Here is a 17,742-nt window from a genome sequence, read left to right as displayed (position 1 = left end):
TGATAGGGTCTTTCTCACAGGCTACAAGTGAAGACAGACACGTCGGGGATACAACCACGCTCATCCTCATAATTGAAGATGAGTAGGCATAACGAACAGCAAAAGTACTAGCCTCTGTAAATCTACTATCCCCCATAGTACAACGGTTGACAATGCACACATGGTAGTAGGCTATAAGTGTGAATGTTCCATTAGCGGGGAAAAAAACATTTAAAAAAAAGCCACAAATGTGTTTATGCATGTAATGCTTTTATTGTAAAAGGTGCATTTTTATGGTGAACATTTTCTTCCCCAAACTTGAAACTCACGCACCGATATGTATGCCAGTTAGGCTCTACACCCCTTGTAAAGCGGATTAACGTGCTTCATTTTAAAATAAGTTATTTGGCCACTTTAGTTGTGATACTAACCTTATCAAAACATATAGGCCTGTGGGCATGAGGTGTGATACTAACCTTATCAAAACATATAGGCCTGTGGGCATGAGGTGTGATACTAACTTTATCAAAACATATAGGCCTGTGGGCACGAGGTGTGATACTAACCTTATCAAAACATATAGGCCTGTGGGCATGAGGTGTGATACTAACCTTATCAAAACATATAGGCCTGTGGGCATGAGGTGTGATACTAACCTTATCAAAACATATAGGCCTGTGGGCATGAGGTGTGATACTAACCTTATCAAAACATATAGGCCTGTGGGCACGAGGTGTGATACTAACCTTATCAAAACATATAGGCCTGTGGGCATGAGGTGTGATACTAACCTTATCAAAACATATAGGCCTGTGGGCATGAGGTGTGATACTAACCTTATCAAAACATATAGGCCTGTGGGCATGAGCTGGAATAATAGTAGAGAGAATGATCACATTCCCAGTGGGTCAGAAGTTTAGATGCACTCAATTAGTATTTGGTAGCTTGGGTCAAACATTTCGGGTAGCCTTCCACAAGCTTCCCACAATAAGTTGGGTGAATGTTGTCCCATTGCTCCTGACAGAGCAGGTGTAACTGAGTCAGGTTAGTCGGCCTCCTTGCTCGCACACGCTTTTCAGTTCTGCCCACACATTTTCTATAGGATTGAGGTCAAGGCTTTGTGATGGCCACACCAATACCTTGACTTTGTTGTCCTTAAGCCATTTTGACGGCTGCGTGTTCCCATGGTGTTTATACTTGCGTACTATTGTTTGTACAGATGTTTGGAAATTGCTCCCAAGGATGAACCAAACTTGTGAAGGTCTACAATTGTTTTTCTGATGTCTTGGCTGATTTCTTTTTATTTTCCCATGATGTCAAGCAAAGAGGCACTGAGTTTGAAGGTAGGCCTTGAAATACATCCACAGGTACACCTCCAATTTACTCAAATGATGTCAATTAGCCTATCAGAAGCTTCTAAAGCCATGACATCATCTTCTGGAATTGTCCAAGCTGTTTAAAGGCACAGTCAACTTAGTGTATGTAAACTTCTGACCCACTGGAATTGTGACACAGTGAGTTCGGTCTGTAAACAATTGTTGGAAAAATGACTTGTGTCAATGTCCTAACCGACTTGCCAAAACTATAGTTTGTTAACAAGAAATGTGTTGTGGTTGAAAAACGAGTTTTAATGACTCCAACCTGAGTGGATGTAAACTTCCCACTTCAACTGTACTAAATAATATATGTGTGAAATTAGTTTTGATTTAGAATGGACCATTATCATGCAGCTGTCGAAACAGGGGCAGGGGAAAAAAATATGTCATCTATGCACTGAAATAGCGAATGAAGGACGCTTTTCCCGTGGTTAATTTACATGTCAGATAGGTAGGCTATACTCCTGTTGTAAAGAGAAGCTATACTCCTGTTGTAAAGAGAAGCAATGTGATTAATATTAGCAAAGTTGAGAAATAAATACAGCCTATAGAAAGCTGATGGGATCCTCCTCTTTTTAATAGAGGCCATCACTCTGTTTTCTCACGCAATTGCATAGCCCATAGAAATTTTGTGCAACATGAGCTCATGGGCTCTCATGAAATGCTGGATTAGATTTTCGAATACATTTGCATTAATGTCAGAGTGATTAGAGGGACAATAGAGAGCTGAGTACCAGGCAGTTGGAAGGTTTGTGTAGGCTACTAATGACAGCAGCATCAGAGCCCTGGAGAAGCTTAATTACCGTGACTAAATGGTCACGTAGAATTTGACTGCTATCATGACGCGTGACTGCCGGTGTGGCGGTAATACGGTCACCGTAACAGCCCTATTGGTGAGTCAGGTCTATAGGTGGAGAGGAGAACTAGTCTGAAGGGACGACTGATTGGGGTTACAGGGTTGTAGCAGTATTGTATAATTGATTGTAGCACTGTAGTATTGATTGTAATACTAAAGTATTGTAGTAGTATTTAAGTATTATAGCAATACTGCGGTAATATTGATTGGGGCAGTGTAGTATTGTAGTAGTATTAATTGTAGTACTGTATTACTATTGTAGTAGTATTGATTGTAGAAGTAGTACTGTAGTAGCATTGATTGTAGTAGTATAGTATTAATTGTAGTACTGTATTTATAATGTAGTAGTATTGAGGTAGTGTAGTATTGTAGTAGTATTAATTGTAGTACTGTATTACTAATGTATTACTAATATAGTAGTGTTGACTAGAGTAGTAGTATTGATTGTAGCAGTATAGTATTGTAGTAGTATTAATTGTAGTTATGTATTAGTAATGTAGTATTAATGAAGTAGTATTGATTGAGGTGGTGTAGTATTGTAGTATTATGAATTGTAGTAATGTAGTAATATTGATTGTAGTACTATTGATTGTAGTAGTATAGTAGTATTGAGTGGAGCAGTATAGTATTGTAGTAATATTAATTGTAGTTATGTATTAGTGATGTAGTATTAATGACGTAGTATTGTTTGAGGTAGTGTAGTATTGTAGTAGCATTAATTGTAGTAAGGTATTACTAATGTAGTAATATTGATTGTAGTACTGTAGTACTATTGATTGTAGTAGTATAGTAGTATTGATTGTTGTAGTAGTAGTATTGTAGTAGTATTAATTGTAGTTATGTATTAGTGATGTAGTATTCATGACGTAGTATTGTTTGAGGTAGTGTAGTATTGTAGTAGTATTAATTGTAGTAAGGTATTACTAATGTAGTAATATTGATTGTAGTACTGTAGTACTATTGATTGTAGTAGTATAGTAGTATTGATTGTTGTAGTAGTAGTATTGTAGATGTATTTCACAATAGTTACCTGTATCATACTCTTCCTCATCACCGATGCTGAACACTGGCTTCACTCCTCTGTAAGGTTTTCCAACCCGGTCACTACTGCTCACATGTCTGTTATATAGAAGAGACAAACAAGTCAGAGGGTTGTTCTTCATTCCTGCCCCCTTACATGAAGCACGAACAGCCACACGCACGGCCCATCTGGGATTAGTCAGGCAGCTATGTTACTATTAGAGGAATAAGAAACCAGTTAAAGCCATCTGGGATTAGTCAGGCAGCTATGTTACTATTAGAGGAATAAGAAACCAGTTAAAACCACCTGGGATTAGTCAGGCAGCTATGTTACTATTAGAGGAATAAGAAACCAGTTAAAGCCATCTGGGATTAGTCAGGCAGCTATGTTACTATTAGAGGAATAAGAAACCAGTTAAAACCACCTGGGATTAGTCAGGCAGCTATGTTACTATTAGAGGAATAAGAAACCAGATAAAACCATCTGGGATTAGTCAGGCAGCTATGTTACTATTAGAGGAATAATAAACCAGTTAAAGCCATCTGGGATTAGTCAGGCAGCTATGTTACTATTAGAGGAATAAGAAACCAGTTAAAGCCATCTGGGATTAGTCAGGCAGCTATGTTACTATTAGAGGAATAAGAAACCAGTTAAAGCCATCTGGGATTAGTCAAGCAGCTATGTTACTATTAGAGGAATAAGAAACCAGTTAAAGCCATCTGGGATTAGTCAGGCAGCTATGTTACTATTAGAGGAATAAGAAACCAGTTAAAGCCATCTGGGATTAGTCAAGCAGCTATGTTACTATTAGAGGAATAAGAAACCAGTTAAAGCAGTGGTTCTACAATTACAGCGTCATTTATTAGTGGTGATATTCAGGGCAATAGAGGCACATACAGTAGATATACAGCCACAGCCCCGGCTATCACCTTGGAGAACAGTGAACCACACAGCCCCGGCTATCACCTTGGAGAACAGTGAACCACACAGCCCCGGCTCTCACCTTGGAGAACAGTGAACCACACAGCTCCGGCTATCACCTTGGAGAACAGTGAACCACATAGCCCCGGCTCTCACCTTGGAGAACAGTGAACCACACAGCCCCGGCTCTCACCTTGGAGAACAGTGAACCACACAGCCCCGGCTCTCACCCTGGGGAACAGTGAACCACACAGCCCCGGCTCTCACCTTGGAGAACAGTGAACCACACAGCCCCGGCTCTCACCTTGGAGAACAGTGAACCACACAGCCCCGGCTCTCACCTTGGAGAACAGTAAACCACACAGCCCCGGCTATAACCTTGGAGAACAGTGAACCACACAGCCCCGGCTCTCACCTTGGAGAACAGTGAACCACACAGCCCCGGCTCTCACCCTGGGGAACAGTGAACCACACAGCCCCGGCTCTCACCTTGGAGAACAGTGAACCACACAGCCCCGGCTCTCACCTTGGAGAACAGTGAACCACACAGCCCCGGCTATAACCTTGGAGAACAGTGAACCACACAGCCCCGGCTCTCACCTTGGAGAAGAGTGAACCACACAGCTCCGGCTATCACCTTGGAGAACAGTGAACCACACAGCTCCGGCTATCACCTTGGAGAACAGTGAACCACACAGCTCCGGCTATCACCTTGGAGAACAGTGAACCACACAGCCCCGGCTATCACCTTGGAGAACAGTGAACCATAAAGCCCCGGCTCTCACCCTGGAGAACAGTGAACCACACAGCCCCGGCTCTCACCTTGGAGAACAGTAAACCATACAGCCCCGGCTCTCACCCTGGAGAACAGTGAACCACACAGCCCCGGCTCTCACCTTGGAGAACAGTGAACCACATAGCCCCGGCTCTCACCTTGGAGAACAGTGAACCACACAGCCCCGGCTATCACCTTGGAGAACAGTGAACCACACAGCCCCGGCTATCACCTTGGAGAACAGTGAACCACACAGCCCCGGCTATCACCTTGGAGAACAGTGAAATAGTATCACACACTTAGAGTGTCAACGCAAACAGTGGCAAGGCAAAGATCCAAGGACCACTGCAGACAACTCATATAGTTAGACTAGAAGGAGCAACAACAGACAGTGACCTACATACAGTGACATAGCGACTATAACAGGTGACACAGAGCATAGGGACTATAACAGGTTACACAGAGCATAGGGACTATAACAGGTGACACAGAGCATAGCGACTATAACAGGTGACACAGAGCATAGCGACTATAACAGGTGACACAGAGCATAGCGACTATAACAGGTGACAGAGTGATCAGAGGGCAGTACTTCATCCAGGAGCCAGAATGTGGACTGGATACATGGTGTGAGTAAGGGATGGGAGCAGTATGTTAGGGGGGATGCGTTAGTGTGGTCGTGGTACAGCTCTCGGCTCCATAACAAGTGCCCTCTGGTCCCCGGGGCAATAAGTAGGCTGCGAGAGACAGAGCAGGAATGAGATGGGGCCACAGAGGCCATCATGCTGCTGGAAGAGTCTTACCGGTCAGGGACCCCCTTCTCTGGCCAGGGGAGAGTGAAAGACATTCTAGCATGGAATACACAAGGCACAATGATGAAGGGTTAAATTTATGCACGAGATTAGGGGTCAACTAAGGCACGGCGAAGAGGGGTTCAACTAAGGCACGGCGAAGAGGGGTTCAACTAAGGCACGGCGAAGAGGGGTTCAACTAAGGCACGGCGAAGAGGGGTCAACTAAGGCACGGCGAAGAGGGGTTCAACTAAGGCACGGCGAAGAGGGGTCAACTAAGGCACGGCGAAGAGGGGTCAACTAAGGCACGGCGAAGAGGGGTCAACTAAGGCACGGCGAAGAGGGGTTCAACTAAGGCACGGAGAAGAGGGGTTCAACTAAGGCACGGCGAAGAGGGGTTCAACTAAGGCACGGCGAAGAGGGGTCAACTAAGGCACGGCGAAGAGGGGTTCAACTAAGGCACGGCGAAGAGGGGTCAACTAAGGCACGGCAAAGAGGGGTTCAACTAAGGCACGACGATAAGGGGTTCAACTAAGGCACGGCGAAGAGGGGTTCAACTAAGGCACAACGATAAGGGGTTCAACTAAGGCACGGCGAAGAGGGGTTCAACTAAGGCACGGCGAAGAGGGGTTCAACTAAGGCACGGCGAAGAGGGGTCAACTATGGCATGGCAAAGAGGGGTTCAACTAAGGCACGGCAAAGAGGGGTTCAACTAAGGCACGACGATAAGGGGTTCAACTAAGGCACGGCGAAGAGGGGTTCAACTAAGGCACGGCGAAGAGGGGTCAACTATGGCACAGATTAATACTTTTGTACTAAATTAGTAAAGGATCATTAATAATGATTTAATAACATTGAATTAGAGGAGTGGAGTCCATAATTATTCCCTGATCTGAATAATTTGTATTATTTATGTGAGAGATGAGTCCTGAGCATGGAATGATATTTATTACCTGTCATATTAACACAGACAGAGCATGGAAGGACAGGCAGGATATTACCTGTCTACAGGTGTAGCCGTGTTCTCCATAAAGCTGATCATCTTCTCCTTCGCTATGACAGACTTGGACTTGAGGGCAAAGGTCATCTTGTTGACCAGAGACTTGACTCCTTTATCCCCTGTGGTGCTCAAAGCCTCTCCCTGTTGTGGGTGGGGGAAGAGAGAGCGAGAGAGATCATGAGCTCCTGAAATTTTCAGCATGTTTTTATCAAAAAGATAGATTGACAGTGGCTACTATGACTAGCTCCAGTGTAATCCTCCCTTGACAGTGGCTACTGACTAGCTCCAGTGTAATCCTCCCTTGACAGTGGCTACTGACTAGCTCCAGTGTAATCCTCCCCTGACAGTGGCTACTGACTAACTCCAGTGTAATCCTCCCTTGACAGTGGCTACTGACTAACTCCAGTGTAATCCTCCCTTGACAGTGGCTACTGACTAACTCCAGTGTAATCCTCCCTTGACAGTGGCTACTGACTAGCTCCAGTGTAATCCTCCCCTGACAGTGGCTACTGACTAACTCCAGTGTAATCCTCCCCTGACAGTGGCTACTGACTAGCTCCAGTGTAAACCTCCCTAGACAGTGGCTACTGACTAGCTCCAGTGTAATCCTCCCTTGACAGTGGCTACTATGACTAGCTCCAGTGTAATCCTCCCTTGACAGTGGCTACTATGACTAGCTCCAGTGTAATCCTCCCTTGACAGTGGCTACTGACTAGCTCCAGTGTAATCCTCCCCTGACAGTGGCTACTGACTAACTCCAGTGTAATCCTCCCCTGACAGTGGCTACTGACTAGCTCCAGTGTAAACCTCCCCTGACAGTGGCTACTGACTAGCTCCAGTGTAATCCTCCCTTGACAGTGGCTACTATGACTAGCTCGAGTGTAATCCTCCCTTGACAGTGGCTACTGACTAACTCCAATGTGTTCCTCCCTTGACAGTGGCTACTATGACTAGCTCCAGTGTAATCCTCCCTTGACAGTGGCTACTGACTAGCTCCAGTGTAATCCTCCCTTGACAGTGGCTACTATGACTAGCTCCAGTGTAATCCTCCCTTGACAGTGGCTACTGACTAGCTCCAGTGTAATCCTCCCCTGACAGTGGCTACTGACTAACTCCAGTGTAATCCTCCCCTGACAGTGGCTACTGACTAGCTCCAGTGTAAACCTCCCCTGACAGTGGCTACTGACTAGCTCCAGTGTAATCCTCCCTTGACAGTGGCTACTATGACTAGCTCGAGTGTAATCCTCCCTTGACAGTGGCTACTGACTAACTCCAGTGTAATCCTCCCTTGACAGTGGCTACTGACTAGCTACAGTGTAATCCTCCCTTGACAGTGGCTACTGACTAGCTACAGTGTAATCCTCCCTTGACAGTGGCTACTATTAATAGCTCCAGTGTAATCCTCCCTTGACAGTGGCTACTATGACTAGCTACAGTGTAATCCTCCCTTGACAGTGGCTACTATTAATAGCTCCAGTGTAATCCTCCCTTGACAGTGGCTACTATGACTAGCTCCAGTGTAATCCTCCCTTGACAATGGCTACTGACTAGCTACAGTGTAATCCTCCCTTGACAGTGGCTACTGACTAGCTACAGTGTAATCCTCCCTTGACAGTGGCTACTATTAATAGCTCGAGTGTAATCCTCCCTTGACAGTGGCTACTATGACTAGCTCCAGTGTAATCCTCCCTTGACAGTGGCTACTGACTAGCTCCAGTGTAATCCTCCCTTGAAAGTGGTTACTATGACTAGCTCCAGTGTAATCCTCCCTTGACAGTGGCTACTGACTAGCTCCAGTGTAATCCTCCCTTGACAGTGGCTACTGACTAGCTCCAGTGTAATCCTCCCTTGACAGTGGCTACTATGACTAGCTCCAGTGTAATCCTCCCTTGAAAGTGGCTACTATGACTAGCTCCAGTGTAATCCTCCCTTGAAAGTGGCTACTATGACTAGCTCCAGTGTAATCCTCCCTTGACAGTGGCTACTATGACTAGCTCCAATGTAATCCTCCCTTGACAGTGGCTACTATGACTAGCTCCAGTGTAATCCTCCCTTGACAGTGGCTACTATGACTAGCTCCAGTGTAATCCTCCCTTGACAGTAGCTACTATGACTAGCTCCAGTGTAATCCTCCCTTGACAGTGGCTACTGACTAGCTCCAGTGTAATCCTCCCTTGAAAGTGGTTACTATGACTAGCTCCAGTGTAATCCTCCCTTGACAGTGGCTACTATGACTAGCTCCAGTGTAATCCTCCCTTGACAGTGGCTACTGACTAGCTCCAGTGTAATCCTCCCTTGAAAGTGGCTACTATGACTAGCTCCAGTGTAATCCTCCCTTAAAAGTGGCTACTATGACTAGCTCCAGTGTAATCCTCCCTTGACAGTGGCTACTATGACTAGCTCCAATGTAATCCTCCCTTGAAAGTGGCTACTATGACTAGCTCCAGTGTAATCCTCCCTTGACAGTGGCTACTGACTAGCTCCAGTGTAATCCGCCCTTGAGAGTGAATACTATGATGAGCTCCAGTGTAATCCTCCCTTGACAGTAGCTACTGACTAGCGCCATTGTAATCCTCCCTTGACAGTGGCTACTGACTAGCTCCAGTGTAATCCTCCCTTGACAGTGGCTACTGACTAGCTCCAGTGTAATCCTCCCTTGACAGTGGCTACTTTGACAAGCTCCAGTGTAATCCTCCCTTGACAGTGGCTACTATGACTAGCTCCAGTGTAATCCTCCCTTGACAGTGGCTACTATGACTAGCTCCAGTGTAATCCTCCCTTGACAGTGGCTACTGACTAGCTCCAGTGTAATCCTCCCTTGACAGTGGCTACTAACACTAGCTCCAGTGTAATCCTTCCTTGACAGTGGCTACTATGACTAGCTCCAGTGTAATCCTCCCTTGACAGTGGCTACTATGACTAGCTCCAGTGTAATCCTCCCTTGACAGTGGCTACTATGACTAGCTCCAGTGTAATCCTCCCTTGACAGTGGCTACTGACTAGCTCCAGTGTAATCCTCCCTTGAAAGTGGCTACTATGACTAGCTCCAGTGTAATCCTTGCTTGAAAGTGGCTACTATGACTAGCTCCAGTGTAATCCTCCCTTGACAGTGGCTACTATGACTAGCTCCAATGTAATCCGCCCTTGACAGTGAATACTATGATGAGCTCCAGTGTAATCCTCCCTTGACAGTGGCTACTGACTAGCTCCAGTGTAATCCTCCCTTGACAGTGGCTACTGACTAGCTCCAGTGTAATCCTCCCTTGACAGTGGCTACTATGACTAGCTCCAGTGTAATCCTCCCTTGACAGTGGCTACTATGACTAGCTCCAGTGTAATCCTCCCTTGACAGTGGCTACTGACTAGCTCCAGTGTAATCCTCCCTTGACAGTGGCTACTAACACTAGCTCCAGTGTAATCCTTCCTTGACAGTGGCTACTATGACTAGCTCCAGTGTAATCCTCCCTTGACAGTGGCTACTATGACTAGCTCCAGTGTAATCCTCCCTTGACAGTGGCTACTATGACTAGCTCCAGTGTAATCCTCCCTTGAAAGTGGCTACTATGACTAGCTCCAGTGTAATCCTCCCTTAAAAGTGGCTACTATGACTAGCTCCAGTGTAATCCTCCCTTGACAGTGGCTACTATGACTAGCTCCAATGTAATCCTCCCTTGAAAGTGGCTACTATGACTAGCTCCAGTGTAATCCTCCCTTGACAGTGGCTACTGACTAGCTCCAGTGTAATCCGCCCTTGAGAGTGAATACTATGATGAGCTCCAGTGTAATCCTCCCTTGACAGTAGCTACTGACTAGCGCCATTGTAATCCTCCCTTGACAGTGGCTACTATGACTAGCTCCAGTGTAATCCTCCCTTGACAGTGGCTACTGACTAGCTCCAGTGTAATCCTCCCTTGACAGTGGCTACTTTGACAAGCTCCAGTGTAATCCTCCCTTGACAGTGGCTACTATGACTAGCTCCAGTGTAATCCTCCCTTGACAGTGGCTACTATGACTAGCTCCAGTGTAATCCTCCCTTGACAGTGGCTACTGACTAGCTCCAGTGTAATCCTCCCTTGACAGTGGCTACTAACACTAGCTCCAGTGTAATCCTTCCTTGACAGTGGCTACTATGACTAGCTCCAGTGTAATCCTCCCTTGACAGTGGCTACTATGACTAGCTCCAGTGTAATCCTCCCTTGACAGTGGCTACTATGACTAGCTCCAGTGTAATCCTCCCTTGACAGTGGCTACTGACTAGCTCCAGTGTAATCCTCCCTTGAAAGTGGCTACTATGACTAGCTCCAGTGTAATCCTTGCTTGAAAGTGGCTACTATGACTAGCTCCAGTGTAATCCTCCCTTGACAGTGGCTACTATGACTAGCTCCAATGTAATCCGCCCTTGACAGTGAATACTATGATGAGCTCCAGTGTAATCCTCCCTTGACAGTGGCTACTGACTAGCTCCAGTGTAATCCTCCCTTGACAGTGGCTACTGACTAGCTCCAGTGTAATCCTCCCTTGACAGTAGCTACTGACTAGCGCCATTGTAATCCTCCCTTGACAGTGGCTACTGACTAGCTCCAGTGTAATCCTCCCTTGACAGTGGCTACTATGACTAGCTCCAGTGTAATCCTCCCTTGAAAGTGGCTACTATGACTAGCTCCAGTGTAATCCTCCCTTGACAGTGGCTACTGACTAGCTCCAGTGTAATCCTCCCTTGACAGTGGCTACTATGACTAGCTCCAGTGTAATCCTCTCTTGACAGTGGCTACTGACTAGCTCCAGTGTAATCCTCCCTTGACAGTGGCTACTATGACTAGCTCCAGTGTAATCCTCCCTTGACAGTGGCTACTATGACTAGCTCCAGTGTAATCCTCCCTTGACAGTGGCTACTGACTAGCTCCAGTGTAATCCTCCCTTGACAGTGGCTACTAACACTAGCTCCAGTGTAATCCTCCCTTAACAGTGGCTACTATGACTAGCTCCAGTGTAATCCTCCCTTGACAGTGGCTACTATGACTAGCTCCAGTGTAATCCTCCCTTGACAGTGGCTACTATGACTAGCTCAAGTGTAATCCTCCCTTGACAGTGGCTACTATGACTAGCTCCAATGTAATCCTCCCTTGACAGTGGCTACTATGACTAGCTCCAGTGTAATCCTCCCTTGACAGTGGCTACTATGACCAGCTCAAGTGTAATCCTCCCTTGACAGTGGCTACTATGACTAGCTCAAGTGTAATCCTCCCTTGACAGTGGCTACTATGACTAGCTCCAATGTAATCCTCCCTTGACAGTGGCTACTATGACTAGCTCCAGTGTAATCCTCCCTTGACAGTGGCTACTATGACTAGCTCCAATGTAATCCTCCCTTGACAGTGGCTACTATGACTAGCTCCAATGTAATCCTCCCTTGACAGTGGCTACTATGACTAGCTCAAGTGTAATCCTCCCTTGACAGTGGCTACTATGACTAGCTCCAATGTAATCCTCCCTTGACAGTGGCTACTATGACTAGCTCCAGTGTAATCCTCCCTTGACAGTGGCTACTATGACTAGCTCAAGTGTAATCCTCCCTTGACAGTGGCTACTATGACTAGCTCCAGTCCCTTGACAGACTTGCTCCAGTGAACTCACTTCAGCTGATCCAGAGGTGCTGACTATCCAGTGGACATAGTTGTCTGGTCCCTCCACATTGATGTCTGTTAGGTGCTGCTGCAGGGCTGGACAACACAACAGGATAGACACTATTTCATTTAGGTTTGCACCCATCAAGACAAAATAAGTAGGTCTATTAATTTATTTATATGAATTGTTTAAAATGTTAAGAATAACACTCACCCATAAAACCACCTTTAGCGATACTGACGTATTCTTTGTTTTTCTGTGAGAGAAAACCCCTCATTAGCACTGACAGATTGGTTGAATTGTAATAAAAAATGGTTGCACTATAACAAAAAGGGTTTAATTGTAATAAAAAACAAATTGTGATTTAAAAAAGGTTGAATTGTAATAACACGTATGCATCTAATGCCCAACAAGATGTAGGATGAATCACTGTCTATTTTGAAATACTACTCTCCTACCTGTAGGAAGTGTGCCAGCACCATGTTCATGTACATGTCCTCCTCCTCCCTCCCTGAACCCATGAAGCAGAGGTGTTCTCCACTAGCGATGGAGCCAGACTCTAGACTCTGTTTCTGGGCCTCCAGGAGGGACTTCACTGATAGGCTGAACTCTGACGGATTCTGCAGCATCTAGAGACACACAGCAACAGATGAAAGGTTAAGGTTGAGTTCCAAATGGCACCCTATTCCCGATATAATGTGCACACTTTGACCAGAGCCCTATTCACTATATAGTGTGCACTACTTTTGACCAGAGACCATATAGTGCACTATATAGGGAAAAGGGTGCCATTTTGTTTATACCCTACGGAGACGGACGGTTTATACCCTACGGAGACGGCCCGTTTATACCCTACGGAGACGGCCCGTTTATACCCTACGGAGACGGCCCGTTTATACCCTACGGAGACGGCCCGTTTATACCCTACGGAGACGGCCCGTTTATACCCTACGGAGACGGCCGGTTTATACCCTACGGAGACGGCCGGTTTATACCCTACGGAGACGGCCCGTTTATACCCTACGGAGACGGCCCGTTTATACCCTACGGAGACGGCCCGTTTATACCCTACGGAGATGGCCCGTTTATACCCTACGGAGACGGCCCGTTTATACCCTACGGAGACGGCCCGTTTATACCCTACGGAGACGGCCCGTTTATACCCTACGGAGACGGACCGTTTATACCCTACGGAGACGGCCGGTTTATACCCTACGGAGACGGCCGGTTTATACCCTACGGAGACGGACGATTTGGAGCGTAGCACCATGTTGCAATGCTGTTTTTGGTCACAAAAGGGTCGGCTCCTTGTATTGCGCTCAGACATTCAATGTTTTTTTATTTCACCTTTATTTAACAGGGTAGATAGGTAGGTAGGTAGATATATATACACACACACACACTGCTCAAAAAAATAAAGGGAACACTAAAATATCACATCCTAGATCTGAATGAATGAAATATTCTTATTAAATACTTTTTCTTTACATAGTTGAATGTGTTGACAACAAAATCATACAAAAATTATCATCAACCCATGGAGGTCTGGATTTGGAGTCACACTCAAAATTAAAGTGGAAAACCACACTACAGGCTGATCCAACTTTGATGTAATGTCCTTAAAACAAGTCAAAATGAGGCTCAGCAGTGTGTGTGGCCTCCACGTGCCTGTATGACCTCCCTACAATGCCTGGGCATGCTCCTGATGAGGTGGCGGATGGTCTCCTGAGGGATCTCCTCCCAGACCTGGACTAAAGCATCCGCCAACTCCTGGACAGTCTGTGGTGCAACGTGGCGTTGGTGGATGGAGCAAGACATGATGTCCCAGATGTGCACAATTGGATTCAGGTCTGGGGAACGGGCAGGCCAGTCCATAGCATCAATGCCTTCCTCTTGCAGGAAATGCTGACACACTCCAGCCACATGAGCTCTAGCATTGTCTTGGATTAGGAGGAACCCAGGGCCAACCGCACCAGCATATGGTCTCACAAGGGGTCTGAGGATCTCATCTCGGTACCTAATGGCAGTCAGGCTACCTCTGGCGAGCACATGGAGGGCTGTGCGGCCCCCCAAAGAAATGCCACCCCACACCATGACTGACCCACCGCCAAACCGGTCATGCTGGAGGATGTTGCAGGCAGCAGAACGTTCTCCACGGCGTCTCCAGACTCTGTCACGTGCTCAGTGTGAACCTGCTTTCGTCTGTGAAGAGCACAGGGCGCCAGTGGCGAATTTGCCAATCTTGGTGTTCTCTGCCAAAGCCAAACGTCCTGCACGGTGTTGAGCTGTAAGCACAACCCCCACCTGTGGATGTCAGGCCCTCATAGGACCCTCATGGAGTGTTTCTAACCGTTTGAGCAGACACATGCACATTTGTGGCCTGCTGGAGGTCATTTTGCAGGGCTCTGGCAGTGCTCCTCCTTGCACAAAGGCGGAGGTAGTGGTCCTGCTGCTGGGTTGTTCCCCTCCTACGGCCTCCTCCACGTCTCCTGATGTACTGGCCTGTCTCCTGGTAGCGCCTCCATGCTCTGGACACTACGCTGACAGACACAGCAAACCTTCTTGCCACAGCTCGCATTGATGTGCCATCCTGGATGAGATGCACTACCTGAGCCACTTGTGTGGGTTGTAGACTCCGTCTCATGCTACCACTAGAGTGAAAGCACCGCCAGCATTCAAAAGCGACCAAAACATCAGCCAGGAAGCATAGGAACTGAGAAGTGGTCTGTGGTCACCACCTGCAGAACCACTCCTTTATTGGGGGTGTCTTGCTAATTGCCTATAATTTCCACCTGTTGTCTATTCCATTTGCACAACAGCATGTGAAATTTATTGTCAATTAGAGTTGCTTCCTATAAGTGGACAGTTTGATTTCACAGAAGTGTGATTGACTTGGAGTTAAATTGTGTTGTTTAAGTGTTCCCTTTATTTTTTGAGCAGTATATATATATATATATATATATATATATATATATATATATATATATATATATATATATATATATATATATATATATATATATATATATTCACTGTGAGGTCTACTACATCTATTGTATTCAGCATTTCACTGTAAGGTCTACTACACCTGTTGTATTCAGCATTTCACTGTAAGGTCTACTACATCTATTGTATTCAGCATTTCACTGTAAGTTCTACTACACCTATTGTATTCAGCATTTCACTGTGAGGTCTACTACACCTGTTGTATTCAGCATTTCACTGTAAGTTCTACTACACCTATTGTATTCAGCATTTCACTGTGAGGTCTACTACACCTGTTGTATTCAGCATTTCACTGTAAGTTCTACTACACCTATTGTATTCAGCATTTCACTGTGAGGTCTACTACACCTGTTGTATTCAGCATTTCACTGCAAGGTCTACTACACCTGTTGTATTCAGCATCACTGTAAGGTCTACTACACCTGTTGTATTCAGCATTTCACTGTGAGGTCTACTACACCTGTTGTATTCAGCATTTCACTGCAAGGTCTACTACACCTGTTGTATTCAGCATCACTGTAAGGTCTACTACACCTGTTGTATTCAGCATTTCACTGTGAGGTCTACTACACCTGTTGTATTCAGCATTTCACTGTAAGGTCTACTACACCTGTTGTATTCAGCATTTCACTGTGAGGTCTACTACATCTGTTGTATTCAGCATTTCACTGTGAGGTCTACTACACCTGTTGTATTCAGCATTTCACTGCAAGGTCTACTACACCTGTTGTATTCAGCATCACTGTAAGGTCTACTACACCTGTTGTATTCAGCATTTCACTGTGAGGTCTACTACACCTGTTGTATTCAGCATTTCACTGTGAGGTCTACTACACCTGTTGTATTCAGCATTTCACTGCAAGGTCTACTACACCTGTTGTATTCAGCATCACTGTAAGGTCTACTACACCTGTTGTATTCAGCATTTCACTGTGAGGTCTACTACACCTGTTGTATTCAGCATTTCACTGCAAGGTCTACTACACCTGTTGTATTCAGCATCACTGTAAGGTCTACTACACCTGTTGTATTCAGCATTTCACTGTGAGGTCTACTACACCTGTTGTATTCAGCATTTCACTGTAAGGTCTACTACACCTGTTGTATTCAGCATTTCACTGTGAGGTCTACTACATCTGTTGTATTCAGCATTTCACTGTGAGGTCTACTACACCTGTTGTATTCAGCATTTCACTGCAAGGTCTACTACACCTGTTGTATTCAGCATCACTGTAAGGTCTACTACACCTGTTGTATTCAGCATTTCACTGTGAGGTCTACTACACCTGTTGTATTCAGCATTTCACTGTAAGGTCTACTATACCTGTTGTATTCAGCATTTCACTGTGAGGTCTACTACACCTGTTGTATTCAGCATTTCACTGTGAGGTCTACTACACCTGTTGTATTCAGCATTTCACTGTAAGGTCTACTACACCTGTTGTATTCAGCATTTCACTGTAAGGTCTACTACATCTATTGTATTCAGCATTTCACTGTAAGGTCTACTACATCTATTGTATTCAGCATTTCACTGTAAGGTCTACTACATCTATTGTATTCAGCATTTCACTGTAAGTTCTACTACACCTATTGTATTCAGCATTTCACTGTGAGGTCTACTACACCTGTTGTATTCAGCATTTCACTGTAAGTTCTACTACACCTATTGTATTCAGCATTTCACTGTGAGGTCTACTACACCTGTTGTATTCAGCATTTCACTGTAAGTTCTACTACACCTATTGTATTCAGCATTTCACTGTGAGGTCTACTACACCTGTTGTATTCAGCATTTCACTGTAAGGTCTACTACACCTGTTGTATTCAGCATCACTGTAAGTTCTACTACACCTGTTGTATTCAGCATTTCACTGTGAGGTCTACTACACCTGTTGTATTCAGCATTTCACTGCAAGGTCTACTACATCTGTTGTATTCAGCATCACTGTAAGGTCTACTACACCTGTTGTATTCAGCATTTCACTGTGAGGTCTACTACACCTGTTGTATTCAGCATTTCACTGCAAGGTCTACTACACCTGTTGTATTCAGCATCACTGTAAGGTCTACTACACCTGTTGTATTCAGCATTTCACTGTGAGGTCTACTACACCTGTTGTATTCAGCATTTCACTGTAAGGTCTACTATACCTGTTGTATTCAGCATTTCACTGTGAGGTCTACTACACCTGTTGTATTCAGCATTTCACTGTGAGGTCTACTACACCTGTTGTATTCAGCATTTCACTGTAAGGTCTACTACACCTGTTGTTGTATAAAATTTGATGTGTGAATACTTTGATAGTATACTATATCAACCTTATTACTTTGGATTGTGGGGCAGTTCAATCCTCTCCCCATTCTCCTCCGCCGTCCCCCCTCCCCATTC

General features: G+C 45.3%; 1 protein-coding gene across 1 annotated transcript in view; it reads right to left on the bottom strand.

The window, feature by feature from the left end:
- LOC139411717 (TBC1 domain family, member 23) overlaps positions 1-17,742 on the bottom strand; it is a 78,700-nt gene that overhangs the window by 8,747 nt on the left and 52,211 nt on the right. Inside the window, exons 11-16 of the mRNA XM_071158431.1 lie at positions 12,803-12,973; positions 12,558-12,600; positions 12,354-12,439; positions 6,721-6,860; positions 5,732-5,776; positions 3,242-3,330 (exon numbers count right to left, since the gene is read on the bottom strand). Coding sequence (XP_071014532.1) covers positions 3,242-3,330; positions 5,732-5,776; positions 6,721-6,860; positions 12,354-12,439; positions 12,558-12,600; positions 12,803-12,973 — 574 coding nt within the window. The remainder of the gene's footprint in view (positions 1-3,241; positions 3,331-5,731; positions 5,777-6,720; positions 6,861-12,353; positions 12,440-12,557; positions 12,601-12,802; positions 12,974-17,742) is intronic.

Source organism: Oncorhynchus clarkii, chromosome 1 (assembly GCF_045791955.1).
Source record: "Oncorhynchus clarkii lewisi isolate Uvic-CL-2024 chromosome 1, UVic_Ocla_1.0, whole genome shotgun sequence".
NCBI classification, from domain to species: domain Eukaryota; kingdom Metazoa; phylum Chordata; class Actinopteri; order Salmoniformes; family Salmonidae; genus Oncorhynchus; species Oncorhynchus clarkii.
The sequence above is the reverse complement of the archived record's forward strand: the minus strand, read 5'-3'. Positions and strand labels throughout refer to the sequence as shown.